This window comes from Notamacropus eugenii, chromosome 6 (genome assembly GCF_028372415.1).
Source record: "Notamacropus eugenii isolate mMacEug1 chromosome 6, mMacEug1.pri_v2, whole genome shotgun sequence".
Lineage (NCBI taxonomy): Eukaryota > Metazoa > Chordata > Mammalia > Diprotodontia > Macropodidae > Notamacropus > Notamacropus eugenii.
In genome coordinates, this window is record NC_092877.1 from 351,271,884 (window position 1) to 351,284,090 (window position 12,207).

The 12,207-nt window shown below is 39.2% G+C and overlaps 1 protein-coding gene across 4 annotated transcripts in view; it reads left to right on the forward strand.

The window, feature by feature from the left end:
* SPATA16 (spermatogenesis associated 16) overlaps positions 1–12,207 on the forward strand; it is a 319,130-nt gene that overhangs the window by 191,179 nt on the left and 115,744 nt on the right. For all 4 annotated transcript variants that reach the window (XR_011969102.1, XM_072618454.1, XM_072618456.1 and 1 more), the window contains exon 5: positions 11,440–11,524. Coding sequence is in view for 3 of the 4 variants with exons in the window: in XM_072618454.1 (XP_072474555.1) it covers positions 11,440–11,524 (85 nt within the window). In the remaining variant the exon portion in view is untranslated. The remainder of the gene's footprint in view (positions 1–11,439; positions 11,525–12,207) is intronic.

Here is a 12,207-nt window from a genome sequence, read left to right on the forward strand (position 1 = left end):
CTTAAACACAGCTCCTAGGACAGCAGCATCACTACCCATTGAACCCAGGTTCCCTGTGCAGTCAGGAGGAATGAAAAAAACATGGATGATTTGCACTTCTCCTCAGATATAAATGCTGAAGGCCTTCACTGGATGAGAAGGAGCCAAAGCTTTTATAGCCAGGGCAGAGCTAACTGAGTTGCCTTGAGATATCTGGAATAGTGGAGCAGGAAGAAGCATTGACCCTGTCTGGAGTCAGGCAATGTGGGTTCAAATCCAGACCCCATCACTTACTACCAACTCGATTTTGGACATCATTTAATGTCTCTGAGACTCGGTTTCCTCTTCTTTAAAAAGAGGGGTTTGGACTAGACAACTCCTAAGGACCCTTACAGTCCTAAATCTGCGATCTTGAGATAAATATGGGCCATAAACTGACAAACCACCTGGTTCAGAAGGGCCCTCAACCTCAGTTACTAAGTGTAGTTCATACCCTCTGTGCAGAGAAGATTCCTCTAGAACAGGGTTGATGTCACCCTCAAACACAAAGAAGCCTGTAGGGACTTAGAAAACCACATATTAGCATTATCTATATTGTATTTTACTTTTATTTATTTTGATAGACACTTCCCAATCACATTTTAACCTAGTTCAGACCAACTAGGGTTGGCATGGGGCCACGGGAGCCCCAAGGTTGACACACCTGCCCTCTAGACCACACCCCAAAGGGGTCATCAAGACTTGCTTAAATACCACCAGTGATACGGAGCTCACTACCTTTGAAGGCAAGCTTTGTACCCTCTCCCCCCAACACACACATACATCTTCCTCCTTGCTGGAAAAAAATCCTGAATCCATGATCTAAGATGAACACTGTTCAGTCCTCTTCAACTAGCTTTATGTTCTCTCTGACACAGAAGCACCAGGAAAGTGTTTATTCAGGACCTGCTGTAACATATACGCCCCAACAGGAGATCATCTCTGCTCTTTCCCTATGTGTTATTTTGTGTTTAAGCTTCTGTGAATTTGATAATTCAGTTCTTATCTCCATTCCGGTTACACAGGCTACAATCTTTCATGTTTATATCTGCCTGAGAATAGCAGGCCCATATTTATTTCCAAAAAGCAATTACTTTTCCAACAAATCATAAGTCAATTAAAACTAGGAAGATATGAGTTTGTGTGTGTGATGTATCCAGCATGGGAAACAGATAGCTCTGCAGGAGAATGGCAGACCTAGTTTGAGAGGAATGGTCTTAAAACCAGAGAGATCTGAGTTCAAATCTTGTCTGACTTTTGCTAGCTGTGTGAACATGGACATGTCAGTCAATTTCTCTGAGCTTCAGTTTCCTCCTCTTTTAAATGGAGATAAAAGTATCTATATTTTATCTATATCTATAGATAAAAATATCGGTATAAAATATCACATGCTGTAAGAGTCAAATGAGGTAGTGTATACAAAAGTCTTCGCAGATTTTAAGTGGAATAAATGTCTGTCAGTTTTATTTAGAGGCTGTAACAGTCCATAAGCTAAAAGGAATGGAGCTATGTAATGTGAACACCAGTTGCATAAATGAGAACACTATATATCAGAAACTGAGCCTAGAAAAGTTTTAACCCTGTTCTGGACTCCACTACTTAGGAGCCATGAAGATACTTCAGTATTGAAAAAAGAGATCCTGTGAAGAGAGTTCAAAGGAGCAAGGGGTCATTTAATTAACCTGGAAATGAAGAAATTAATGTCTGACTTCAAGGAAACAAAGAATTACTAGACAGTGGTTGAGGACTAGCAGCTCTCTATCAATAGGGAAAGAAGAAACAAAAGGAAATACAGAAGGAGGAATTTAGGACCAAAGAATCCAAGGATAGGTGAGAAACAGAGAAAAACCCTTCTCTGGAGGTCTCTGAAAGAAAGAGACTGTTATCTGTCACATCTGAAAGATTTAAGTGGGATTGTGCCTAAAGGCACGGTGATGAACTGAAAGACTTCCCAAAGTCCCCTCTGGCCCTTCAGGTCCGGCAGCTCCAACTCGGTGACGGTTCCCTTTTGTCTCCATATATCTTATGGCTTTACCCCACCATGTGGCCAGATTGGAAAGAAACAGACAGACAGACAAAGAGAGACAGAGAGAGAGAGAGAGAGCACACATTTGGCAATCAGATGGATAATCTGTCCATTACATATAATCTTACAATTGCATGGTTATTTAACAATATGTAAGCTTTTTAAAATAATAGCATGTATTTGAGCTCACTGGAATCCTTTCATCATATTAATATAGGAGATAACCCACCTTAGGGGCTGACATCATGTGAATGATGAGATTTTGACTGCATGCAGCTCTTATGTTCCAGGGATAGATTTGACCTACGATAAATTAAACCCATGTTATAAAGAGATTCTATTAAATATCTTTTTGAATACAGTACTGTGAGCATTTGTGTTTAATAGACCATGAGCTTATACATTTGGAGTCATCCGGTTCAATCTCATTTTACAGAGAAAGAAATAGAGGTCCAGAGAGTGTAACTCATGGCCCAGCACCCCAAGCTGTGGATGTCCATATAATAAGTCTAATCTTGGAGATTTAAATCCTGGTCCTTGGAGTCCCGAGCCAAGTTCGTGCTGCTATTGCCATAAAGTTCTGTTCAGCAAGAAGAAGTCATCTCTAATCAAATCCCACCGAACTGTGGCTCTACCAGACACTAAGATATACTCAGGAGAAGGATCAAGCTCTCTATAGTTCTCAGAAAGCTGCTAACTCTGTCATCTTGCCCTGACTATCATAATGACCTTGTTAGCATGCAGGAGTGTGGTCTGCATGCCTTCATCCCATTCATGGCTGTAGCCCCTACCTGATGGGAAAACTCATCACTCTCCTTTCTGTTGCTATATTACCATCAAAGTCAGAATTTGAATCCAGCTCTTTTGACAGCAGAGCTAGTATTCTTTCTATGGTATCATGCTGTCCTAACATACTTGGAAAAACAAAATGCATCTTACGCACCAATCTTGTATGGTAAGCATAAAAGGAGCATCAACCCTGTATTAAAATGACTGCATAGGAACCATCACTCTTTGAAGATACTTGACACTTTGCTTGTTTCAATTACTACACATCTTTGTTGCAAAAAAGAGTTCGGGGGGGGAGATAAGGATTCACTCAAAAAATGTGATAGTGATGTTAAAATAAAAAGATCAGCATCAATAAAAACCTATTTTAAAAAGATTGTCAGAAGGTGTCATGTTAAAATAATTCAAAATTAGTTTTATATACACTGCACATCAAAACAATGACTTCTCAGGCCCTCTCAGCATCAGCATTAGCATCAGATTGCACGTCCTGAGCAGATAGAGTGCTGAGCTGGATCCTCTTACGGATAAGTAATACAAATAGGGTTTGTGAGGCTCCTCCCTCCCCTCAGAAGCTTTCACTGAAGTGGATAATGTCGATATGAAAAGACATTTTGAAGAAAGGTTGGACATCAGCAGGCACTTAGAATATTGTCTAGTGGACCCCCGGGACAGATAAGGAAGGGAGTGAAAGAGGAGGGCCAGGGCTACTAGATGCATTAATTAGCGAATCGGGGCCATGTTTGTAGGACTCTTGGGATTTCAGCTGATAGGCAACCCCAGCCTTTGATCTTGTCAATTTCACATGGGATGGTGATTTTGCTGGGCTCTTCTCATCTCTTCCTGTCATCCCTTATCAACTAATCAAACAAGGGATTTGCTGTGGCAAAGCAAAGGACCAGGGAGTGAAAAGGAACCAGGAGGCAAAATCAGGAAAAGCAAAATGTCTGGCAGAAGTGGCATCCTCCCTCCCCCTGAAAGGAGAAATCACCAGGGCTATAACTCAGTCAGTCAGTAAACACTCATGGGAAGCACCCTGGACTTAACAAATTTTAACAAGGAATTGAGAAATTGGGTTGAACCCAAACTCCACCACCTACTAACTGTGTGACATAAAGCAAGCTCCAGGGAGCCTCAGTTTCCTCATCTCTAAAGTCAAAATAGTGATAATTGCCATATTACTCAATTAACCAATCAACTTACACTTGTCAAGTACCTGTTCTGTGCCAGGCACCTATGCTCAAGAGTGAGCAATGCCTGTCCTCAAGGAGCTTATTTTGAGCATCTAATGAAAACAAAGTACATGAAAGACACTCTTAGTAATACCTAAGTTCTTAAGGGTTACTAGAAGATGTGTGTTTAGCTCCAACATGAGTGAAGTGGTAAATACATTCAATCAGTCAACCAATCGGCAAGCATTTATTAAGCACCTACTATGTGCTAGATGCCAGAAATAGAAAAACAAAGAATGAAACCATCTCCTCTTACTAGATGCTTACATTCTAATGGAAAAAAAATAACCACATATAAAATGAATACAGCATAAATATGGAGCAAGTAAGTAATTAGTATTAACCACATATTAGTATTATAGAATATATATTGTATACTAGTGTTTCTCATATATATTACTCTATTTTATGTATTAATTATTATGTTATACATATATTAGTCACTAAATACAAGGGAGCTTTGAGAGAAAGAGCAATAGCAATTGGGAGATCAAAAAGCTTAATCAGAGGTAATTAAGCTGAGTCTTGAAGAAAGGCACTCTATAGGGTAGAGGGGAGTATCTCAGGCATGGGACCTAGCCATTGCAAAGGCAAGTGGGAGTGCTGCTTGTAAGGAAAAGAAAATAGGTTGATGTGACTATGGCAGCTTGTGGGATGGGGAGCAGTGTCCAAAGATGTCAGCAAGAGAGGTTGGGAGCTGAAAAAAGAACTTTGTATTCTATCCTCAAGGCAACAGGGAGCCACTGGTGCTGATTGAGTAAGGAATGACAAGGTCAGATCTGTGCATAAGGAAAGGCATATTGGCAATGGTGTGTGGGATGGGCTGGAGAGGGAGAGACTTGAGTCAGGAAGGTTAACGATGAGGGTGTTGGATTCATCTAAGCCAAGAGGTGATGAGGACTTGAATTAAGATGGTAACTCTGTGAGTAGAGAGGATGGGTGGGATCTAAGAGATGTGAAGGTGGATAAGATTCCTCAACTGATTGATTGGATAGGAATGAAGGAGAATGAGAAATCAACAATGTAATTGCTTTCTAAACTAAAATTAGGAATTTTTAAAAATTAAAATTAATTTTGCTAAGTACCTACTATATGCAAGGCACTGAATATTTTTAAAATGACAAACATTCTCCACTCTCAACTAGCTTACATTCTACTTGGAGGCATGAAATGCATACAAGTAATAAATACAACATGCATGCAAAATAATAACATTTTTACTTCTACTGTAGCATTAATCCCTAAAAGCCAACCATTTTGACTTATTGTCTCATTAGCTTCAAATTACTTTCTCTCATCTTCCATCTTCATAATTCTTCCTATTAGTTCTTTTGGTTATTTTGTTTTCTTGTACTTTTCCAACCACCTGAATTTGCTAGTCTCTCTACTTCTTGTCCAGTAATATTGCAACCATGAACCACAATGTTCTTACATGGGCTGACCTAGGAACACATATAACTGAGAAATGAAATTGTCTTTGGTTGGAATGTTTAAATTCTGGCATCCTACTAATGTCTGACAACAATCAGCAAATTAATAAATTGTGCCAAGAATCCTTGTTCTGCCCTCAGCCTAATGATTTATTTATTTAACCTGATACCTGGCATCTTCATTAGGGATGGTTTGTTGAACAAAAGAGTAAATGAGACCCAGACTTCCAAATGACAGCAGCTGCATTGACAAGATGGTGGACACAAGAACAATCTGTAAATTTATGAGATACTATTCTTTAACAAGAAATTTTCAGCCTACACATGAATCCCTTAAGCTCATAATTTGATTAAGTGATTATCCTAGAAAAAAGGTTGGGGAAATCTAATATCTTTTCCCTTTTTGATAGTTTTATTGATGTCTTTTGCTATATATCATATTTATAACTGGATATATTACTCCACACATGCCTCCCCACCAAACTATTTGAAAAGTCTTTCTATGGAATCTCGTACCAGAAATTTCAAATTAAAACAATAGTCAAAGAAGCAAATATACTGACAACATTTGACAGCCTGACCTTTCTAATATAAAAGGAGAAATACATAGTCTCACCTCTTCTCTAGGGTCAAACTCAATTATTATAATTAAGCAGCTCTAACTTAATTTTGTTGGTTTTTCCATGAATGTTGTGGTAATAACTATGTATGCAGTTCTCCTGATTCTGTTTACCAAGCCTTTCATCAGTTCGTACCAGTCTTCTCATCCTTCTTTGAATTCTCATATTCCCCATCATAATGTCCCATTACTTTTGTGTATTACAGTTTGTTGAGCTAGTGAAATGTTTATTGAATTGATAACCGTAGCTAATATTCATATAGTGGTTTAAGGTTTTTACAACACTTTATGTACAATACCTCATTTGATTCTCATGACAGCCCTGTGAGGTAAATACTATTACTTTCCTCATTTTACAGATGAGGAAACTGAAGCTGAGAGATAAAGGTATTTGACCAGACGTAGAGCTAGTAAGTGTCTGAGGTAGGGTTGGAACACAGGTGTTCCTGACTCTAAGTCAGGATATCCATCTACTACATCACCTAGGGGAAAGATAGCAGGTTGGATTGCATTTGGAAAATTAGTCAGGGGGTGGAGCAAAGATGGCTGAGTAGAAAGATGCACATACGCTAGCTCTTCCCACACAGCCCATAAATACCTGTAAAAAATGACGAAACAAATTCCAGAGCAGCAAAAGCCACAAAACAACAGAGTGAAAGAGATTTCCAGTCCAAGGTAGCCTAGAAGGCCAATAGGAAATGTCTATTGCATGGAGCATGGAGAGGAGCACAGCCCGTGAAGCCAAGCCCAGCCTTGGCCTCGGGGCACAGCAGGGACAGGACCAGAACAGGCCTCTGGGGCGGAATCCTCAGTAGCAGCCATTTCTCAGATCCCTCTACCCACAAACGCCAAAGATACTTAAAAGGTCAGTGAAAAAGTCTTTTTCTCCTAGGTGAGAAGGGAGCAGGGTCCTCACCTAGCCCCAGTCCCAGCTGTGGTGGTGGCAGCAGCAGCAGTATCCATTTTTGGAGACCTTGGCCTAAAGCCCTTGGGGAATTGAGCCGCTGATCTGGGTCTCAGTGCTGAGTGACAGTCAGGGGATGAGGAATAGTGCTGGCTGGAATGGTGGAGCTGGTGGAGGCTCTGGAAAGGGAATTCTTCTTTCAGATGCAGGAAGAAAAGCTTTGGTAACTCCCAGACCAGAGCACAGGCCAGGAGAGGAGTAAACTTCTCTCCCTTGATTGAGCCATCTTGGAAGAACTTACAGGTCCCTGGAGTATACCCCACTCTTGACAAAGGACTCAAAAGTCAAGTAACTTGGCTGGGAAAATGTCTGAGAAAGGGGAAAAAATAAGACTATAGAAGGTTACTTTATTGGTGAACAGGTATTTTCTTCCATCCTATAAGATGAGGAAGAACAATGCTTACCATCACAGGCCTCCAAAATAAATATGCAATGGTCTCAGACCATGGAGGAGCTCAAGAAGGTTTTTGAAAATCAAGTAAGAGAGGTAGAGGAAAAATTGGGAAGAGAAATGAGAGCCATGCAAGAAAATCATGAAAAGCGAATCAACAGCTTGCTAAAGGAGACCCAAAAACATGCTGAAGAAAATAACACCTTTAAGAATAGGCTAACTCAATTGGCAAAAGAGGTCCAAAATGCCAATGAGGAGAAGAATGCTTTAAAAAGCAGAATTAACCAAATGGAAAAGGAGGTTCAAAAGCTCACTGAAGAAAATAGTCTTTTAAAAACTAGAATGGAGCAGATAGAAGCTAATGACTTCATGAGAAACCAAGAAATTACAAAACAAAACCAAAAGAATGAAAAAATGGAAGATAATGTGAAATATCTCATTGGAAAAACAACTGACCTGGAAAATAGATCCAGGACAGACAATTTAAAAATTATGGGACTTCCTGAAAGCCATGATTAAAAAAGAGCCTAGATATCATCTTTCACGAAATTATCAAGGAAAACTGCCCTGATATTCTAGAACCAGAGGGCAAAATAAATGTTGAAAGAATCCACAGATCACCTCCTGAAAGAGACCAAAAAGAGAAACTCCTGGGAATATTGTAGCCAAATTTCAGAGTTCCCAGGTCAAGGAGAAAATATTTCAAGTAGCTAAAAAGAAACAATTTGAGTATTGTGGAAATATAAACAGGATAACACAGGATCTGGCAGCTTCTATATTAAGGGATCAAAGGACTTGGAATAGGATATTCCAGAAGTCAAAGGAACTGGGATTAAAACCAAGAATCACCTACCCAGAAAAAAGGAGTATAATACTTCAGGGGGAAAATATGGTCATTCAGTGATATAGAGGACTTTCAAGCATTCATGATGAAAAGACCAGAACTGAATAGAAAATTTGACTTTCAAACACAAGAATCAAGAGAAAGGTGAAAAGGTAAATAGGAAATAGAAATCATAAAGGAATTTCTAAAGTTGAACTGTTTACAATCCTTCATGGAAAGATAATATTTGTAACTCTTGAGACTTTTCTCAGTATTTGGGTAGTTCACATACACACACACACACACACACACACACACACACACATAGACAGAGAGCACGAGGTGAGTTGAATAAGAAGGGATGATATCTAAAAAAAATAAAATTAAGGGGTAAGAGGGGAATATATTGCAAGGAGGAAGGGAGAAATGGAATGGGGCAAATTATCACTCATAAAAGAGGCAAGAAAAAGCTTTTTAAAGGGAGGAGGTGAGAGGGAAAAAGGAAGCTTACTCTCTTCACATTTGGCTTAAGGAGGGAATATGCTCACTCAATTTGGTATGAAAATCTATCTTATACTACAGGAAAGTAGGGGAGAAGGGGACAAGTGGGATGAAGGGATGATAGAAGGGAGGGTAAATGGGAGATGAGAGTAATTGGAAGTAAACACTTTTGGGGAGGGACAAGGTCAAAAGAGAGAATAGAATAAATGGGAGGCAGGATAGGATGGAAGGAAATATAGTTAGTCTTGCACAACATGACTATTATGGAAGTCTTTTACAAAACTATACATATATAGCCTATATTGAATTACTTACCTTTTCAGTGGGAATGGGTAAGGAGGGAGGAAGGGAGAGAAGTTGGAATTCAAAGTATTAGAAATGAATGTTGAGAATTGTTTTTGCAGAAAACTGGGAAATAAATACAGATAATAGGGTATAGAAATCTATCTTTCCCTATAAGAAAAGAGAAAAGATGGGGATAAGGGAAGGGAGGGGTGTGATAGAAGTGATGGTTGGTTGGTGGAAGGGGTAATCAGAAAGCAAGGCATTATGGGGTGGGGAAAGGGGAAAGATGGGGAGAAAATTGGGAACTCAAAATTTTGTGGAAATGAATGCTGAAAACTAAAATTAAATAAATAAACATTAAAAAAAAAAGAAAGAAAATTAGTCAGGGATTTTAATGATGCCCAATCTTTCTGCCCTTTTGGTAGAATTCTTCCAAGTGATTTTGAGACTCTCCTAACTCTGAAATGGACTTACCTTTCTTCTATTACCTGTGGGATTCACTCTATCCCTTCACATGTACAGTCCCCAGTACATCTTAACTACCCCTATTCTCCCCTGCAAGAGTTTATTTTGAATTTTAAATGTAAAGCTTCATTCCCAAGTCTAACTAGTTGACTGAACCTACTGCATCCTGGGTCACCACTTATTGTCTTGATTTCTGTCTTGTCACTGGACTCTAATGACTCTGGAGGAGAATGTAAAGCTGATGACTTTGCACAGCTCAGCCTCACTTAATCCCAGTTCACTTGAAAGTCAAAACATCACCCTCCTGATGCATTGGTCCTTTTTGAGAACAAAGGAACAACAGGAAGGGGAAAAACATGTAAATGTTTCATTCTCTTAATTCTAAGACCATCTCTAAAATGATCATTTTTCTTTCCATTGGTGTTCTTAAGTCTTTCAATTTTGCTCCATGCTAAGTGAGAACAACCCATACTTCCTAATGATTTCAACTCAGTACCTGGGATCCTAAGATCTTAGATTTGCAATTAGAGCTGGAAGGAATCTTAAATGCAATCTTCTCAAACTCTCCAATTCCTACAAAAGTGAGGAAAATGAGGTTGAGAGGGAGGAGTTATAAATGACTTCCCATGGTCTCCCAGTTATTTTCAGAATCATAATCTGAACCCAGATTTTCCTGATTCCAATTCAGTACCCTAGCTACTACACCACACCATCCCCAGCTGAGCTGTAATGAGGCTGTATCTGAGATGCCTATATTTAGGGAGGGAAATTTTCAAATTCAATTTACAAGAATGTTAAGAAACAACACATTTCTGCAGACCAAGATAAGGAAAACATCCAGGGCTACACATTGATAGCTCTACTTCAATAAATAAACTTTTGGTGCTCGTGATTAGGTACACGGGATTATTATATGTTTAATTGGCTAACGTGACAATTTGGAATTACTTCCAGTCACATTTAATTGGATTTGGAGTCTCTAGAGAAAAGAAATAGAGAGGCCTAGCAGAGAGGCAACCATAAAAGCAAAGCGTTCTTCCAAATTGCATTCAAACAGCACATTAATATCCATTTCATGATAGCTGTTAAGCCCTCCCCCCAGCCCTCTTAATCCCCCTCCCAGTCTAATACGAGGAATGCAATGGTTGTAACAAGCAGTTTGGATACTAAAACAGATTCAATTAGAGACAAAGATGTTGGGGCAGGGGAAGAGGTTTGTGAGATTTTTTTTCTTGGAAATTTCTAAGGAGGTTTAGCTTAATCAAAAACAAACAAGTTTTGACTTCAGCAAAGAGAGAGACATGCCTAAAAGCCTGTGTTACAGTTAGCCATCTATGCCGTTATGACTTCGAAGGCATTTCAGAGTGTATAAAAATGAAATTTAGTCCCCAAATGCTCTAAAGTTTAATAAGAAGCAACTGAAGCAAAGCCTTCTCTTGCAGCTTCTAAATATTTGTATGCTGTATAAGAAGAAGTTCAAAAAAACTAGTCAAGAGAAAAATACACTGCTGCTTTTGGCCTATAGGTCAGCAGAATATAGACATAGATATTAATCAATAAATATGTATTGTGCTTACTTTGTGCCAGACATTGTGCTGAGTGCAGAGGATGCACAAGACTGTTCCCGTCCTCAGGGAGCTTATAGTAGAAAGAGGGAGAAAACATGCAAACAAATAGAAAACAAGCTATATTCAGGATATATGGGAAATAATTAACCAAGGGAGGGCACTGATACTGAGGAGTTGCAGAAGGCTTTACAATTTATTTAATCTGATGGTAATGCAAATATTTACCTTTTATAATTGCTGTACTCAATGCAGTGTTTTCAGTGCTAGGTATGGGAGGTTTTCCTTTGTTTTGTGAATTTGTTTCTCTTTTTTTGTTTTTGGTCCTCAGGAGTGCCATGATCGCTGACTACATGTACTGGCTGTCAGGAGGAAGTGAACAGTATGTCAGCAAACTCATCAAGTTGTACTGGCAGGTAAATCCTCCAATCTGATCCTCCCCCAGGGGGTGGGTCGCCTCATTCTAGAACCCCAGGGAAAGACGGGACTACCAGAAAGGCAGTCCTGGGCATATCAGTCATAAGGACCTTCCTTTAGATTAATATAGTTTTAAGGAAATCGTTTTTATGAAACTAATTTTGAAGGAAAAATTAAGGTCATCAACCCAAGGGCTCCAAGTTTAATTAAATGAGATGTTGACACCTTCAAAGGGATCCCAAGAACACTTCCTGATATAGGCACTCACAATAGTTTCACATGACCTTTGAAGATCAGAATGTGATATTTTTCTAAATTCTAATTGCATGATAAACTGGGGGAATGGGGTCAGCAGAGGGGAATGGTGGTAATTTCAAGGAAATTCATAGAAAGAATGTAAAAATATATATTTATTCTTTGGGCATTTGTTTACTGGTTTTGGTTGTGTACTGTCAATAAGGGCCATAACCAGGAATTTTTGTGCCTGGGGCAAGCAGTGTTGAAGTCTCATTAGGAGGGTTGGAATACTGACCCAGAGAAGGGAAATAAGATATCTCTAGACACCAGCTCAAGGCTGTTCCATAGGGCATAAGGGAAGGAGTACAATTTCAGGATAAGGCAAGGAGGGATTTCTTCTAACTACCTAATCATTTGGTAATTTTCTTTTTCAACCAATCTTACT